Source organism: Agelaius tricolor, unplaced genomic scaffold, assembly GCF_023055355.1.
Source record: "Agelaius tricolor isolate 1412-34295 unplaced genomic scaffold, bAgeTri1.0.p SCAF_36, whole genome shotgun sequence".
Taxonomy (NCBI): Eukaryota; Metazoa; Chordata; class Aves; order Passeriformes; family Icteridae; genus Agelaius; species Agelaius tricolor.
Window position 1 is genome coordinate 594,975 of NW_027269296.1, and position 15,267 is coordinate 610,241.

At 52.7% G+C, this 15,267-nt stretch overlaps 1 protein-coding gene and 1 long non-coding RNA gene across 2 annotated transcripts in view; both read right to left on the reverse strand.

Annotated features, from left to right (window-relative positions):
* RPS6KA1 (ribosomal protein S6 kinase A1) overlaps positions 1-3,539 on the reverse strand; it is a 30,080-nt gene extending 26,541 nt beyond the window's left edge. The window contains exon 1 of the mRNA XM_071453122.1: positions 3,353-3,539. Coding sequence (XP_071309223.1) covers positions 3,353-3,415 — 63 coding nt within the window. The 5' untranslated portion in view covers positions 3,416-3,539. The remainder of the gene's footprint in view (positions 1-3,352) is intronic.
* Positions 3,540-4,528: 989 nt separating this feature from the next.
* On the reverse strand, positions 4,529-5,841 carry LOC139603068 (uncharacterized). Its single transcript, XR_011683557.1, has 3 exons — positions 5,815-5,841; positions 4,693-4,912; positions 4,529-4,572 (listed from the first exon to the last, which is right to left on the reverse strand). It is a non-coding gene; the product is annotated as an uncharacterized lncRNA (long non-coding RNA).
* Positions 5,842-15,267: the final 9,426 nt, after the last annotated feature.

The window sequence follows — 15,267 nt, forward strand, 5'->3', positions numbered from 1 at the left end:
GCAAAAGCAGCCTGCTGCTGTTCCTGCATCCTTAGGCTTGGAGCAGCCACTTTTGAGGGGCCCCAAAACACCCCACAAGCACCAGGTACCCAGAGATGCTCTTTCACCTGACCCTGATGAGCCATGAAACACTCAAGGAAGGAGCAGAGGAAGAAATCCGTCACCCCAGAGCTCCTGCTAGTTTGACACCAGAACAAGGCATGTTTAAATTATTGCCATTAAGAGGAATTTATGGATCTTGCCTATTGCAGTTCAGAGAAAGGAAATAATTCTACAAGAATAGAGATCTCCAAAGGAGCTCTGGTAACCCAAACAGAGGAGTCTCTGCACAAGGCATATCAGAGATGACAGCCACTCAGCTGTCTCCCTTGTCTCTCAATCGTACTTTGCACAGCTCAAGCTACCATGCTTGAGAAAAGAGTTATTCATGAGCAGCTCCTGCTCAATAAAGGGTGATACATATATACAGGCAAAAATAATTAGCTTGAAGTGGTGGAGTTTGGCGTAATCCCACGTCAGTTGCATTGTTGTAGGTTTGTGTAATGAAAGAAGAATTTGAAGCAAAGCGGAGCCCTGATGACAGATCCATCGCTATGGGGATGAAGTCATGGAATCAAAGGAACACAGGATGGTTTGGGATGGAAAGGACCTTAAAGCCCACCTCATTCCCCCTGCTATGGCAGGGACACCTTCTAATATCCCAGGCTGTTCCCAGCCCTGTCCAACCTGGCCTTGGGCACTGCCAGGGATCCAGGGGCAGCCACAGCTGCTCTGGGCACCTGTGCCAGGGCCTGCCCACCCTCACAGGGAAGGATTTCTGTGTCACTCTACTCCATTCTCCAGCGTTTGTGCTCTGCCCCAGGCATGTTTTTCTACTACATAAGCAATATTTGGAATAATGTAAGCAGAAGAGAGAATGGCAAGGGTAAAACAAGCAGGAGCAATGATTATAAAGCCCGGACTCTAGGACAGAGGGACTTGGCTCCTGCCAGGGAGCAGTTCAAGCTCCCATTGCCACCCACTCCCACACGTTTCCCTGGCATGGCTGAGCTCCAGTGGGCCAGGAACAGGGGCACCACAGGGCCAGTTCTCCCGGAAGACAGTGGAAAAACCCCAAATCCCTCAACAATGGGACTGATGCCTCCACCAGCACGGTGACAGCACCTCTGCTCCATGACTCAGAAAGCAAAGGTCGGAGGAAGCCGGTTTCTAACCTGGATGGCAGCGATCCCAGGGCAATTTACGTAACCGGTGTTCCAGAAACGTCTCCTTGCTTTCTCAGTGGTGCCACCTCTCCCAGGAGGGGTGAAAACTTCCCCCTTGGGCCCCTGCCCTTGGCGATTTTCACCTCAAAGTGCAAAACTCCTCCCAAGGCCCCTTCCCGCTCTGCTGCTGGATCTCAGGGAGCTCTCTAACATCTGACCCAGGCGTGGTGGTGAAGAACACCTGTATTATTCTCCTCGCTGTAATTAAGAGTGTGTACCTATCGTTTTAAACCAAAGGCAGGCAAATTGCTAAGTCCCACTTGAGATCCTGAGACACAAAAAATCTGATCTGCTAAAATCCCACCTGCACGTGGTGCCTGACCCTGACCTGGAGCTGCGGCCAAGGAGAGATGGCGGAAGGGGAGAGCCAGAGGCTCCCTTCAGTTTCAGTTTAGGAGGAATCCACACGCCATGAGGAAATCAGTGCCTGCCCTGCCCTGAGCCCGCAGCGGAGCGGGCTGAGAGCAGCCCAGAGCCCCGGGCATTTCTGCTGGAAATGATCCCATGGTGCTGACACAGCACCGGCACCGGGACACCGGGACAGCGGCACCAGGCACTGAACGGAGCCTCGCCCGCGGCTTCCCCTGCCCTGGGCACCGGAATTCCTTTCCTCCCATTATGAGTCGAGCAGCGTTTTCTGGCTTTTCAGGCATGTCCCTTCTTAGGAAGGAGAAACCACAAATAAAAAGCCCTGTCTCCCAGCAATGACCTCCGGCCTGGCTCTGGGCACATGATGTGACTTGGGAATCACCGTAGGACTTCCCTCCTCTCCCAGCCTGGAGCACAAACTCCTCCTCACGGCTCCAGCGATGCTTCAGAGCAGAGGCTCTTCACCCACTGCACCTTTGTGCCATGTGTTTGGCCCAGGCAGAGCCTCCCCACCTCACAGGGGGCTCCAGGAGAAGCTGTGCCATACCTGGCTGATGAAAATTAGGAAACCTCACTTCGAATGGCCAGTGTCTCCTTGCTGTCCCTGCAGCAAGGGGGAAACGCTGCCTCTGCTCAAAGCACAGACCTCTGAAGAGGCAATTTTAAACAGGAATGAGCAAATCTGACAAATTAACCATGGAGACATCCCCAGGTATGCTAACGGAGTGTGCCAGCACCAAATCCTGACAGAACAACAAGAAATCACCGCGGTCTGTGAAACCCCTGGGACCAAATCCCCACCTCCCCTCCAGTTTCTCCAGGAGAGCTCTGGTTCCAGTTTGAGTGAGAAGATGTTTAACTGAAGAGTGCCAGAGCCCAGTGCCTCAGCCGGCTGCTCTGCCGTGGGTGACAACTGCTGCAGGCTGTCCCTTCCTGTGGAAATGGCTGTGCCAGCCTGCAGATGTGCACAGGGCATGAGCTCCCTCCTGCACATCTGCCTTGGGGGTCTCAATAAGGAGGAAAAGAGCCAGGAGGGAGGGAAGAGCAGACGTCCAGCAAAGTGACACGGGAGCGTGGTCGGAGTTGGCGGCACAGGCCTTTGCGAGAAGACGGCGCTGGGAGGGTGAGGGAGAAACCCCCAAAACTGAGATCTTTATTCCCTGGGCCTTCAGCCGGGTCCGCTTTCCTCCGTGCCCGGGAGATTTGGGAGCGCCGCCTGCACTCCCCGAACGATCGCAGCCCGCACGGGCAGCAGCGAGCCCGGCGGCCCCCGGTGCCCCCGGAGCCCCGACCGCAGCCCCGACCGCGCACAGCGAGCCCCGCGGCAGCCCCGGAGCGGTACCGGAGCGGAGCGGGAGCGGTACCGGAGCGGCCCCGGAGCGGTACCGGAGCGGTGCCGGAGCGGTACCGGAGCGGTACCGGAGCGGTGCGGGAGCGGTACCGGAGCGGTACCGGAGCGGTGCCGGAGCGGCCCCGGAGCGGTACCGGAGCGGTGCCGGAGCGGTACCGGAGCGGAGCGGGAGCGGCCCCAGAGCGGTACCGGAGCGGTACCGGAGCGGAGCGGGAGCGGCCCCGGCTGCGCGGGGCTCCGGCGGCCGCGCTCCCCCGGCGCGGGGCGCGGCTCGGGCCGGGCGGCTCCGCTCCGCGGGGTCCCGCCGGGCGCTCCTTTGTTCGGCGCCGCCCCCCGCCCCGGAGCCCCCCCGGCCGTGCCCGCTCACCTCCGTGTCCAGATGCACCAGCTCCATGTCGGGCCAGGGCTCGGCCAGCTGGGCGAGCGGCATCGCTGCCGGCGGGTGCCCGCGCCGGGCTGGCTCCGAGCGCCGCCGGGCTGGGCACCCACCGGCTCCGGGCCGGGCCGGGGCGGGGCGCGGGGCGGGCGGGAGGCACCGGGGAGGGGCCGCGGGGCTCCTCAGCCCGGAGCATCCGGCAAACCCGCCCGGCGTGCGGCGGCCGCGGAATCGCTCGGCTTGGAAACGCTCCCCCCGAGAGCATCGAGCCCAGCCGTGCCCCCAGCACCGGCCCAAGGCCACCGCTAACCCGTGTCGCCAAGTGCCACATCCGCACGGCTTTTAAATCCCTCCAGGGATGGTGACTCAACCTGGGCAGCGTGTTTCAATGCCTGACCACCCTTTTGGTGAAGAAATATTTCCCAATATCCAACCTAAACCTCCCCCGAGGCAGCTTGAGGCCGTTCCCTCTGCTCCTGTCCCTGTTCCCTGGAGCACAGCCCGGCCCCCCCGGCTGTGCCCTCCTGTCAGGAGCTGTGCAGAGCCACAAGGGCCCCCTGAGCCTCCTTTGCTCCAGGCTGAGCCCCTGCCCAGCTCCCTCAGCCCCTCCTGGGGCTCCAGCCCCTGCCCAGCTCCGTTCCCTGCCCTGGACACCCCCACTGTCTCTGACCCCACCATTTGAGGGATCTCAGCAGTGCCAGCACAGGGAACAGCACTGCCCTGGGCCTGTGGCCACACCACGGCTGGGACAGCCCAGATGATTTTCACTGGAAGGCTGAAACCTCGGGAAGTGATCACTATGAAATACCTGCTCTGGGGACTCGGGAGCCTCTGCCGGGGAGAGCTGTGGCTGAACCAGTGAAAGATGTCCCTGCCCATGGCAGGACAAGATGGTCTTTACAAATCTCTTCCAACCCAAGCCATTCTGTGGCTCTGCACAATCCTCACAGCACCACAAAAACCTGAAACTTACTCACAAGTACATGACACTGAGTCCTGCTCTTCTGTGCCTTGGAAAGATTTTTCCTCTGGGAGTGCCCAGCTGTTTCCCTGTGTGCACAGTCTGCACCAGGAGAGGGGTGAGGACAAACGTGGTGACACGGCTCAGGTCGCTGCTGAACGCAGGAAACTGCTCCAGGAAATCCGGATTCCAGCTTTGGGATGTGCCGTGAATCACTGCTCATCACCTCCTGCAGTGCCCCTGGAATTCCCTAAAAAACAGGGATGAAGAACACATCCACCTTAAAAATGGTGCTCAGAGTTCCTGGCTATTCTCACCTGTCAGGTTCTCACATAGGAAAAAGTTTTCTTCTACACACATTTTTCCACACCCCAATGCGCTCCAGGAGAAGACAGAAGTTCTCAGCCTGACCTTCCCTCCATTCCTGCTCCAGGTAATGCTGAATCCCAGCTGGATTAACAGAAAGTGAAATGTGCCACACGAGATTGCTGCGAAGTTCAGGCAGGATGTCAGGGCAGGAGAAATGAGGTAGTGGTGTCCCCCAGGATTTATTTCCAGTCAAAGAACAGCTATAAAAAGCATCCTTGATCCTGGAAGCAGGGTGCAAAAAGCAAAATCTGCTGTTTGGGTGACTGTCATGGCTAAATACAGTGATTAAAACATATAGGCTGGCATTTTTCTGAGACACTTGCAGGCTGGGAAGAGCTGCTGCTGTGGTAAACAGAGACTCAGGATCAGCTGGGTGCTTTGTCAGTGCTGCATTCGCTCCAAGTTCAAAATGCTGCGGGTTTAGTTTGGTCTTAAAACCATCAAATCCTCCTCAAATACAGTTGTAGATATTTTTGCCTCTGCAGCTGGCTGGCTGTGTAACATTTTTCCTTTGCAGAGAAGCTGACAACATTTGTTAAGCCAGTTAAGAAGAAAATTAACTCTATCCCAGCCCAACCCAGGACCTCCCCAAAGCACTTCCAGAGCAGATGGAGACTGATCAGTATCATCAGCACCAGATCCAATTTTGACTGACTGTTCCAAAAGCTGGCCAAGTGATTCTCCCCATGAGCACACAGTAACCCAGTGCTCCCGTGGCTCCCTGCATCTTTTCTTTTTTTCTGAACCCATGGGCAGCTCATCCCTGCCTGCTTTGTGTGCTGCTGCTTTTACACATACAAGGAAATGCAGAAAAGCTCACAGGCACAAGACCTTCCTTGCAAGGCTGAGTTCCAAATATCTGCTACAATTTACAGACTCTTCTAATTTGCTAAGACAGTCAATTAATTAGAGCTTGCAGCAGCCCTCTCTGTACTTTTAATATTGACCAAAGAGATCCAGAGCTTGTTGTTTTCCTCACAGGGAAACTGAGTTAGGTTTTCAGTGTCAGGGCAGAACCAGAGCTCCACGTCTTGATTTCTAATCCTCAGCTCTCCATTCACCACCTCATTTCTTCACCTCTTCTGCTTTGTTTGCCACTATGGAGGAAGAGATAATGGATCACCTTGTTTTGATCCCAGGAACATTTTTCCTTGGCGTGGTACAAACCACGTTGAAGATATAAAGCAAGGGCCCTGGAAATGAGAAAAACTGTCTGCCTCTAAGAGCCTTTTTGCTTTTCTGGCAGATTTCTTTCTGTTCCTCCACACTGGTGCGATTGCAGCTGCCTGAAATGCCAGCGTTTTCCAAGGCAGGTCCGGGCAGTGGTCGGAATGCAGGAATTGCACCACAGCAGGCAGAGGATGCAGAGCTCTCGGGGAAGCTCAGCCCGGCAGTTCCTGCTCCCTGCACAGGGATTGTGAGGCTCGGCTGAGGCTCATCCGCTGAGCCAACCCCTCCAGCCTCTGCCCACATTCCTGCACAGGTGAGCGCCGCGTTCCCTTGCTCAGCTCAGATGCGTTTCTGAAGGTGTCCAGCACACCTCAACCCTTTATTTTTTGGCAGAACAAACGGCATTTTGCCTGCCGGCTCCGCAGGCTCTCAGTCTGCCAAGCCCACGCTGCTCCTGGGCGGTGTTTCTGTGAAACCGCCCCGTGCCCGCATCCTCCGGAGCCCCTCGGAGAGGCACACGCGGCTCCAGCCGGGATTCCTGCTGCGGAACCGATGGCGCTGCTGGCCCCAGGGAACGTGCCCGCTCTGTGGGTTTCGCACCTCTCCCTCAGGAGCACGGAACCGAGCCCAGGGAGCCGCCCGAGCCGGGATTGCCCGGGGCCGCGCTGCGGAGGGCGGGCAGGAAGGAGCAGCGAGGCAGCGAGGCCGTATCTGCCGGTTGTCATGGCTACAATCGCTGCCCGGCTCCGGGATCCGTTCCTGCCCTTTCCGGGATGCGAACGAGCCGGTGCCGCTCTGGCTCCTGCGCAGGACACAGCCCCCGGCACCCGGAGAGAAGGAGGAAAGCATCGACACCTGCTCAGAGCGCGCATCCCGCAGCACCCGAGGGACGCGGGGCTGACTCGGCTCTGTGGCATTCAAACTGTGCGGGCCGATGATGCTTTCCCGATTCCACGAGGCTCTCTCCTAACCTTTGGCTGTTTCCTGGGACCTCAGAGGGGCTGTTTCGCTGCCCTCCATCCTTTTGGGCTCCCGAGGAACTTGGGATCTGCACAGGGACACTAAAGCCCATCCAGTCCCATGGGCAGGGACACCTCCCACTGTCCCAGGCTGCTCCCAGCCCTGTCCAGCCTGGCCTTGGGCACTGCCAGGGATCCAGAGACGCCCACAGCTGCTCTGGGCACCTGTGCCAGGGCCTCACCACCCTCACACAGAATTTCTTTTGTAAAAGATTCCTTTTCTTACCTGAAAATGGCTTTTTCAAAACCCCATGCAAAACACGAGCATTTCCTCACCTTTTCTTTTTTAACTTAATTTTTAGAACAGGTCTGCAGCCCAGGTGGGAAGTTATTGAGAGCGAGTTATCCATCGAATTTAGTTTTTAATGAGCACACAGCTATGTTTGTAGCTTATTTCAGTGTAGGGCTATGTGAGGGAGTGAAAACATGAAAGAAAAAACGATCAGAAACTGTAAACAGAAGTGGAGCTGCCAGGGCTGTTTGCACTGTCCCCCAGGAGGGAGAAACCTGAGTAAACACAGCACTAAGTACAGTCAGGGTTTATGGTTCCTTTAGGTTTAAGAACTTGTAAACAAATGATGGGGCTTTCAAGTGGATACAAAAAGATACCCTCGGTTTTGTGCTGCCTCCAGAGCACACAGTGCCACTTTCTCCAGGGAGGGGAGGAGAAAACAAAAGCACATTTTAACAGAATTCCAGCTCCTGGGAGAGGAAAATGTCATTCCAGGGCCTGTGGTCTCGAGCTGACATCCTGCACTGGACAAGCCTGGTCCTGCTGCACAGGAGGCACTCACAGATACCTGTTCCTAATTCCCATCCCAGAGTTTGGGGTGCCATCATTGCACAGCAAAAATAAAGAAACCATTTTAGACTTGGAAGCAAATTTCAGAAATCCTGATGGGAAGCCCAAACACCACAGAAACTGATTTTCCTTAGGGGGATCCCAAACTTTATTTCTGATTTCAGATCAATGTATGACTGGCAGCATTTCACTTCTCAGTCCCCTCACTAAACAGAAACCCCTGCACACATCCAGCCTTGAAAAGCCACATCCCAAAATAACCATAAACTTCTAAAATATGAGAAATTATCCTGGCCAGGAATACTTAGGCTTAATGACTGACTGGATCAGGTAGGAAGGCACAACACAGAGCTTTGGAGAGGTGAGGAAAGGGGTGCCTTTATCAGTCAGGGAGAGAAAAGCAGGTCTCTCCCAACAACAATTGTTTCTGTATTTTATACGTGCTTCAGGCACTGCAGAGCACAGGTATGACTCAGTTGCTTCAGGGCCAGCAGAGAGCGGCTCAATGGGCTCCTTGTTGGGAGCTGAACAAAAGGCACAACAGGTTCAGTGATGGCAGAAACTTGATCCCCTGGAAAGAGAAAATCTACCTGTCCCTCATCAGCATCCCAAAAAAACCCCCAAACAAACAGACTCTGGACTTAGGGAGGCTCTTGGCTTTTTGCAGCACTGCACGTCTCATAGCACATAAAAGTGGTCACAAATGCGAGGCTGGTGCTTTGCTGGTGCTTTGCTGGTGCTTGGCTATTAAATTGCTATTCCCTCATGAGTCAGTATCAGGACAGCCCAGCTGGGCCTCTCCTGGCTGTCTGAGGAGAGGCTTGGGCATTCCTGGGAGCTGTACCAGGAGCCCTCTCACCTCTGCTGAGGAGCCAGGACACACTTGATCCTCCGTTAGAAAAATCCTCTTGCAGAATCATTTTTCAGAGCCCCTCCAGGCACTCCAAGATCAGCCCAAAGGGTTTTCCATCAGCAGGCTACAAATCCACCTGCCTGGTTCTTGTGTGCTGCTCCCATTTCACTGTCACACAGCAGAACTGCTCTGAAAAGATAATAGACAGGTGATAGATAGAGAGATAGATAGATATAGATAGATAGATAGATAGATAGATATAGATATAGATATAGATAGATAGATAGATATAGATAGATAGATAGATGGATAGATAGATAGATAGATAGATAGATAGATAGATAGATAGATAGATAATTTCTAGCAACAAAAGCAAGAACTTACTTTTATCTTTCTTCCTCTAAACTTTGTGATGGAAGGCACCCTTTGCTGTGCTGTGGCTGTGCCTTTCCTCTGGCACAGTGCAGAGGGGAGGGTGATGTTTTCCCACTGGGGATTGAAGATCTTTTATAAAGAAATGAGTCCCCAGGTTCACGTCCCAGAATTCAAGAATGTCCCCTCTCTCTTGCCTCTGCTTTGCTGTCCTGTGCATCCCCAGACACTGAGGAACAGTAATTTACAAAGTAAGAACTTGATTCATCAGGTATTTTCTTACCCAAAGAGTAGATAAAAGTTTCAGAGGGTGTTATTTTATGCCAGGAAGGGTTTGGCCAGAGGCACTGGGCAGTTTGAACAGCTCCAGCCCTGGCAGGTGGTTTGGATTTGCTGCTGACTTCAGTGACAGCAAAGCTGGGGCTTGCCTGGCAGGCAACAGCTCCTTCCCCCTTTCCTCCAAGCTGGTGTCAGAAATTGCTGGCCACTCCTGCCTTCTCATTTTTCTATTTACAGGCTGCACAGAATCGTTTTCCCCCTCAACCTAAGCAGCCACTGACATCACGTTGGAGATAAATGTCCTGTGGCAGTGGCCCAGCACAAGATAGGATGGAGAAAGGGTCAGTGTGTCGGAAATAGATAATAAATAACATCAGATGCAACATTATTGAACTCAAAACTCTTCTATTGGATATAAGGACTCTGAGATATGCTACAGTCCTTAAAATAGGAAAAGAATCATAGTGCTATTAGCTGTTAACACCCTGCAACACCAGATACTTGTTGAAAGGGACTATTGATCAACAGAGATGGAAAACAGGTTTTTGGCAGCTGCTTGCCAGCTGGAAGTTAATATGGGAGTCAATTACCAGCAGATAAATGTCCCCTCTCCCAGATCACCAGCAGAAGCTTTCGAAGAGGAAGATCCAGGCATGGCTTTAAATATCATCACCATTCCGACAAAACCAGATGGGTTTAAATACCAGCACGATGGTCCTAGAGATGAATTTTTCAGTGAAGTGAAAGGGTTGGGGTGGAAAGCAAAGCAGCTCCAGAGCAGGGCAAACCAGCCCACACAGAGTGTGTGTTACCCCTCATGGCCCTGCACCAGCCAGGGGAAAATGAAGTGGGTTTTGCTCCCAGTGTACGATGGGGGGACTGTGAGTGAATGCCCAAAAGCTGCAGAGTTTGGGAATGGGAGAGGGATTCTCAAAAAGCTGCAGAGCTTGGGAATGGGAGAGGGATACCCTCTGGTGAGGAGAGGCTGGCACTGCACAGGGACCCACACAGGGCAGCAGAGCCTGGCAGCTGCAGCAGAGCTGCTCACAGCCTGTCCTGTGCTCACCTGCTCACAGCCTGTCCTGTGCTCACCGGCTCATAGCCCTGTCCCTGTCCCTGTCCCCACCTGCTCACAGCCCTGTCCCTGTCCCTGTCCCCACCTGCTCACAGCCCTGTCCCTGTCCCATCCCCACCTGCTCACAGCCCTGTCCCATCCTCACTCTGCTTGTACAACTCCACTGCCCAGAGCTCTTTGCTCACACCGGCAGGAACCCAGCCTGAATCTGAGTTAAACCAAAACCAGTTTCAGTTGCCAGCGCTCCAGGCACAGGGGCTGGGAGTGCTCAGAGCCAGCTCTGGGCACAGAACATGTGACAGGGACCTTGGGCTGACATTGGGGAGGTTTATCTTGAACAATCTGTTTGCTCGGTGTGCAGGGCAGGCTCACAGCGTAGGATATCACACGTCAGCCCAGCAGTGGGGGCTGCCAGCCCGACCTGCTCTGGGCCAGGAGGGAAGGGTTTATCAGCATCCCCAGTTTGGCTTCAACCACTTCATTGCTTTCCTAGAACCCCAGAGTTCCACAGAATCCCAGGTTTGGGTTGGGAGGCCCTTAAAGCCCATCTCATGCCCCCCTGCCATTGACCTCCCACTGTCCCAGGCTGCTCCACACCCGTCCAGCCCGGCCTTTCCTCCCAAACACAGCCCACAGGGTGAGGGCTGCTTCACCCCTGCTGTGTGCATGGAACTTGTCCACTCACTGGGTTAATCACTAAACCAAATTCCCAACAATTCACTGCACTTGGGTGGAACCCTGGCCTGCCCAACAATCACTCCAGGTTTGTTATCTACAGCTACCAGGGCATGGTGACAGGGTGTGCTCAATGGAGACATGAATAAAATGTGGTTTTCAGCACTCAGATCTCCCTGAAACACTTGGATTAAACGTTTGCTACATCTTCCTGCCACAGCATTTACCCTTGTGACTGGAAATCTCTGCCTTCTGCTTTTCCCCTATAATTCTGGTTGGACTTTTGCCCACTTTATCCAACAAATCCTCACCCCAATAAATGCATAAATCCCTGTCCCCAGCAGGCACCGAGAACTGAATGAGAGGAATGAGTTTGGCTTACCAGGAGCTCATCTTTCTGTTTTGCATCCATTTCAAGGAAGTGTCATGAGGGTGTCAAGTGCTTTCCCTGCAATCTCGCCAGCTCTGGGAAGCAGCCACTTCCTTCCCAGCTTTCAACACCGTCCTTGGAAAAGATAAACATGGAAAGCATGTGCTGGAAGGAGATAACCCAAGGGCTGAGGCTTTGGGGAGTGGGAAAGGTGAAGGAAAACCAGGGACTGGTGGCACTGCCTCAGCACAATGGAGGTCCCAGGATATCATTCTGGGAGTCCAACACAAGGCAGGTAAACGTTGCTGGCTGGCAAAGTGAGCCCAGAGCTTTACAGCATCAGAAGAATCATTCTGGTTAGACTTTTAAGGAGATTAGCACAGATGTTACAAGTTGATTTCCTAGATTTGGCTTGCAGAGCAAAAGCACAAACTCAAATACTGGAATACAAAAGCAAAATGAAGTAACACAAAAAGCACAGGACACTTTTCAATAACTAAAGTATTACTTTGACCATTACCACTTATTCTGTGATCCCAAGTTGAAGATTCAGCAAGCCTGATAGAAGCAGTTTGTGCCAACAAGAGACCAGGCTTATAGGCTCCCTCTTTAAATCTGGGTTTAGGATATCCCTTCCCAAGCTGAGGACAGATGAGAGTGGCAGCTCTAGTTTTAGGCTCAAACTTTCAGGACATGTGCCACAGCAGCTGCAATAATGGCCTGAAGAGGAAAAGGAATGGTCCAGTGATTCTTAAAATAGAATATGGGAAGCCTGAGTTCAAAGGCTCGATATAACATGGATAAATTCCTTTGCAATGTCAGCTCTGCCTGTAAACCAATGAGGAATTGAGCACTCCGTCTGGATTTTGAGTAAAATCACCCCAAAAGCTGGAAAGGAGGCTCGGAGGGGGCTCACCCTGATGGCATGAGCGGAGTTTGTCCAGCTCTGATCTCTGAGGGTGCCGGGGCAGCGCCGATCCTGGGCTCTGAGCCGGTGCCCCCCATCAGTGCCAGCCCCGAGCCCCGGCTCAGCCTCCCCGGGGCTGCTCTGGGCTCCCCGGCGGGCCCGGAGCCGCATTCGGCGTTCCCCGGTTCCCCCGTGTGGCGAAGGGAGGAAAAGCTGCTGTTAATCCCGGCCTGGTAATGAGCTGGGCCGTGCCGAGTCCACCTCCCCTGCAAACCTGCCTCGATCCCCTCGCCTCTGAAATCCTGGGGTTTTTTTTGCACGAGCAATTAATTCAGTATCGCGGGAGTTTTCTCTGTGGGGCTTGGCAGCACAGCAGTTACTGGATCATGGTATGGCAGGGAAACCTGGGCACCTCCAGCCGGGCTCAGGCCACCAAAACCCACCCAGAAACAGCCCCAGCACAGGAACAACCTCTGCCATTGCCTCCAGTAAGGAGGAGATGATGAGAAAAGACAATTGAATTGCCCAAGTTTGCAATCAGTCCTCGGGCTAAACTCAGAAGCCCTAATACAGGAACGTTCAGCTCTTGTGCTGAGGTGAGACTGAATTACATCAAGAAGCACCAAGACACCACTTCAATGGAATAAAAACAAACAAAATCTGTCTGGGTAGTGCCAAAATAGTAATCCAGATTAGTAGTAATCTAATAGTAACTCCTCTCCAGGAGGAGACTGCCACACACACCCACCTCTGCACAAAGCCGAGAGCAGGGGGGAGCTGCTGCCTGCAGGGAAATCTGCTCAAAATCCAAAAGGAACCTCAGTGGGGTAACTGAGTGAGAAAAAATTAAATCTACTATCAAATCTCTTTAAAGGGGAAAAGTAGAAAATTTTGGGGGGGTTTATGTGTCCCACAAAATGCAGAGAATTGTGGTACCTACTCCACACCTGGGACTGCTCCTTCTTGGTTCTCCAAGTACTTTCTCCAGGCTGGTTTGCTGTACCCAAGGCAATGAAGTGTTTTTGTTTGGAGGCTTTAATGCATCTTAAAAAGTCTCGACTTTATGAAGTTTTCCCTGAAATTTTCTACTCCTGTTTCTTCTGGCACACCATAGATTTTCTGGCTCCCTTTGTAAGGAGATGGTTAAAACATTAAAAAAGGGAAAAAAAAAAATAGACAAACCAGTTTTTAATAGAGTCTTTAAAAAGCCCAGTCTCTCACATCAGAAATCTTCTAAAGCCAACTTATTAAAGATCTTTATTAGCTTCAATCAACTTTACCACAGCTCCCCCTGTGCCATCTCCTTCCCATCCCTTACAAATGATGGGCTCACTCTGTAAATTGTGAGTTTAACTCAAGCTCCATTTCATCTCCACCAACTGCAGGAGAAGGTGCCATTTCTCAGGAATTATAGTCAGCAATATTAGTCCCTGGGTATGGCATTACCATATCTGGGATGATTTAGGGACAATGAAATCCCTGTGCCATCAAGCTGCGTGATTCCTCTGACAAAAATGATCCTGCAACTCAATATCCTCTGGATGCACTCACTGAATTCAGTCCATTCGCCTTCCTTGTTCCCTTTCAGCCCACCCGTGGCAGGGCTGGAGGAAACTGCTCCTTCTTCCACACAGAACTGAGCTCTGTGAAGGCAAAAGGGGGAAACTATTCTGAAACTCAAAGCTGTTCATGCTAGGGCACTGTACTGGGAGGAGCAGGGACTTGGGGAGCCCTCCTGGCATGGTCCAGTTCACCTGATCTCGTGGGTTTTAGCCCAATCTCCTTTCAGTTTAACATAAGCCCATGGCTGGGGGAAAGGTGGCTCTGTAGGATGTGGGGAAGTGGCCAATGCTGGCAACTTGCTCACATTAACTCCTGCCCAGTTTAGTTGTTGCTGCTTTGGGGGGAGTCCAGATGCTTTGCTCTATAATTTATCAGTGATCTCACTGTTCTTAAAACCTCAGCAAAATCCTGAAGTGTTGGGAAAACGAGGATCATCCCCAGTATCCACTTCCAGCGTCCCAAAGGCTTCAGCCCTGTGCAGAACTTGGCCATTCTTTGCAACTTCACCTATTAAGAGGCAAATAAATGACAACAGCAGTTTGGCCCTATTTCCCAGGTGACTTGTGCTGAAATCAATAAATGCAGAAACAAATTAGTGGCAGAGCTCTAATATTGCATGGATTTAACCCATACTGTGCCCAGCTTCCAGGCCTGCTGTGGAGCACAGAACTCATTTGCTTTTCTGTTGCCAGTGGTGACTTTCTGGCCCCTGGATGTGAAGTTTCCCAAAGCTCCAGCAGGACAAAATCCCCGCTGCTGCAGAGCCCACCCAACAGCCCAGCCCAGCCCATTAACTGCACCTGGCAGCACCAGTCCCATTCCCAACAGATACACAAGAGACCATTTTCCATGTAAAATGATTACAATTTAGCAGAAAAAATAATGTCTGTTCAGCTCCAGGCGCTCTGGCAGGCGGCGATGCAGATTTGTGGTGCCTTAAGCACGAAGCAGGCACGGGCTGCAGCTCAGCGCCTGCTCCCCAGCTCTAATTTACACAGCTAATTAGTTGGATTTACTGGCTTCAGCATCCCTCAGTCTCTATTTGCTTAGGGAGAAATAGATGAGCCCTGCCTGTCGAGTCAAGCCCAACAGGCCAATAACTCCAGCAGTGCAGGGCACAGCCAGTGGGAAGCACCTCAGCACCCAAAATATCCTTTTCTTTCTGAGGAATTTAGGTGGCAGACACCGCTTAAAATCACTGGGTTTGTGCTTGGCTGGGGAAAACATCCTGCAAGGATCCACACAGGTCAGCACCGGCTGCTGGGGTGGGAGGATGGAGAAGTGAAGGAGTAACTCCCCAACAAAGAGCAGCCCCGAGCTCCCCTTCATTAGCAGCACTTTGTTAATGACTGGGGGTGAGGAGGTCACCCAGCCCTGATGGACACAGGGAACACCAGAACATTCTGGAACCTTGGGCACAGGAATCCCCTCAGACCCAGCTCCTCTGGAAATATTTGTTCATTTATGGATGCTCAGCAAGGTAAGACTACA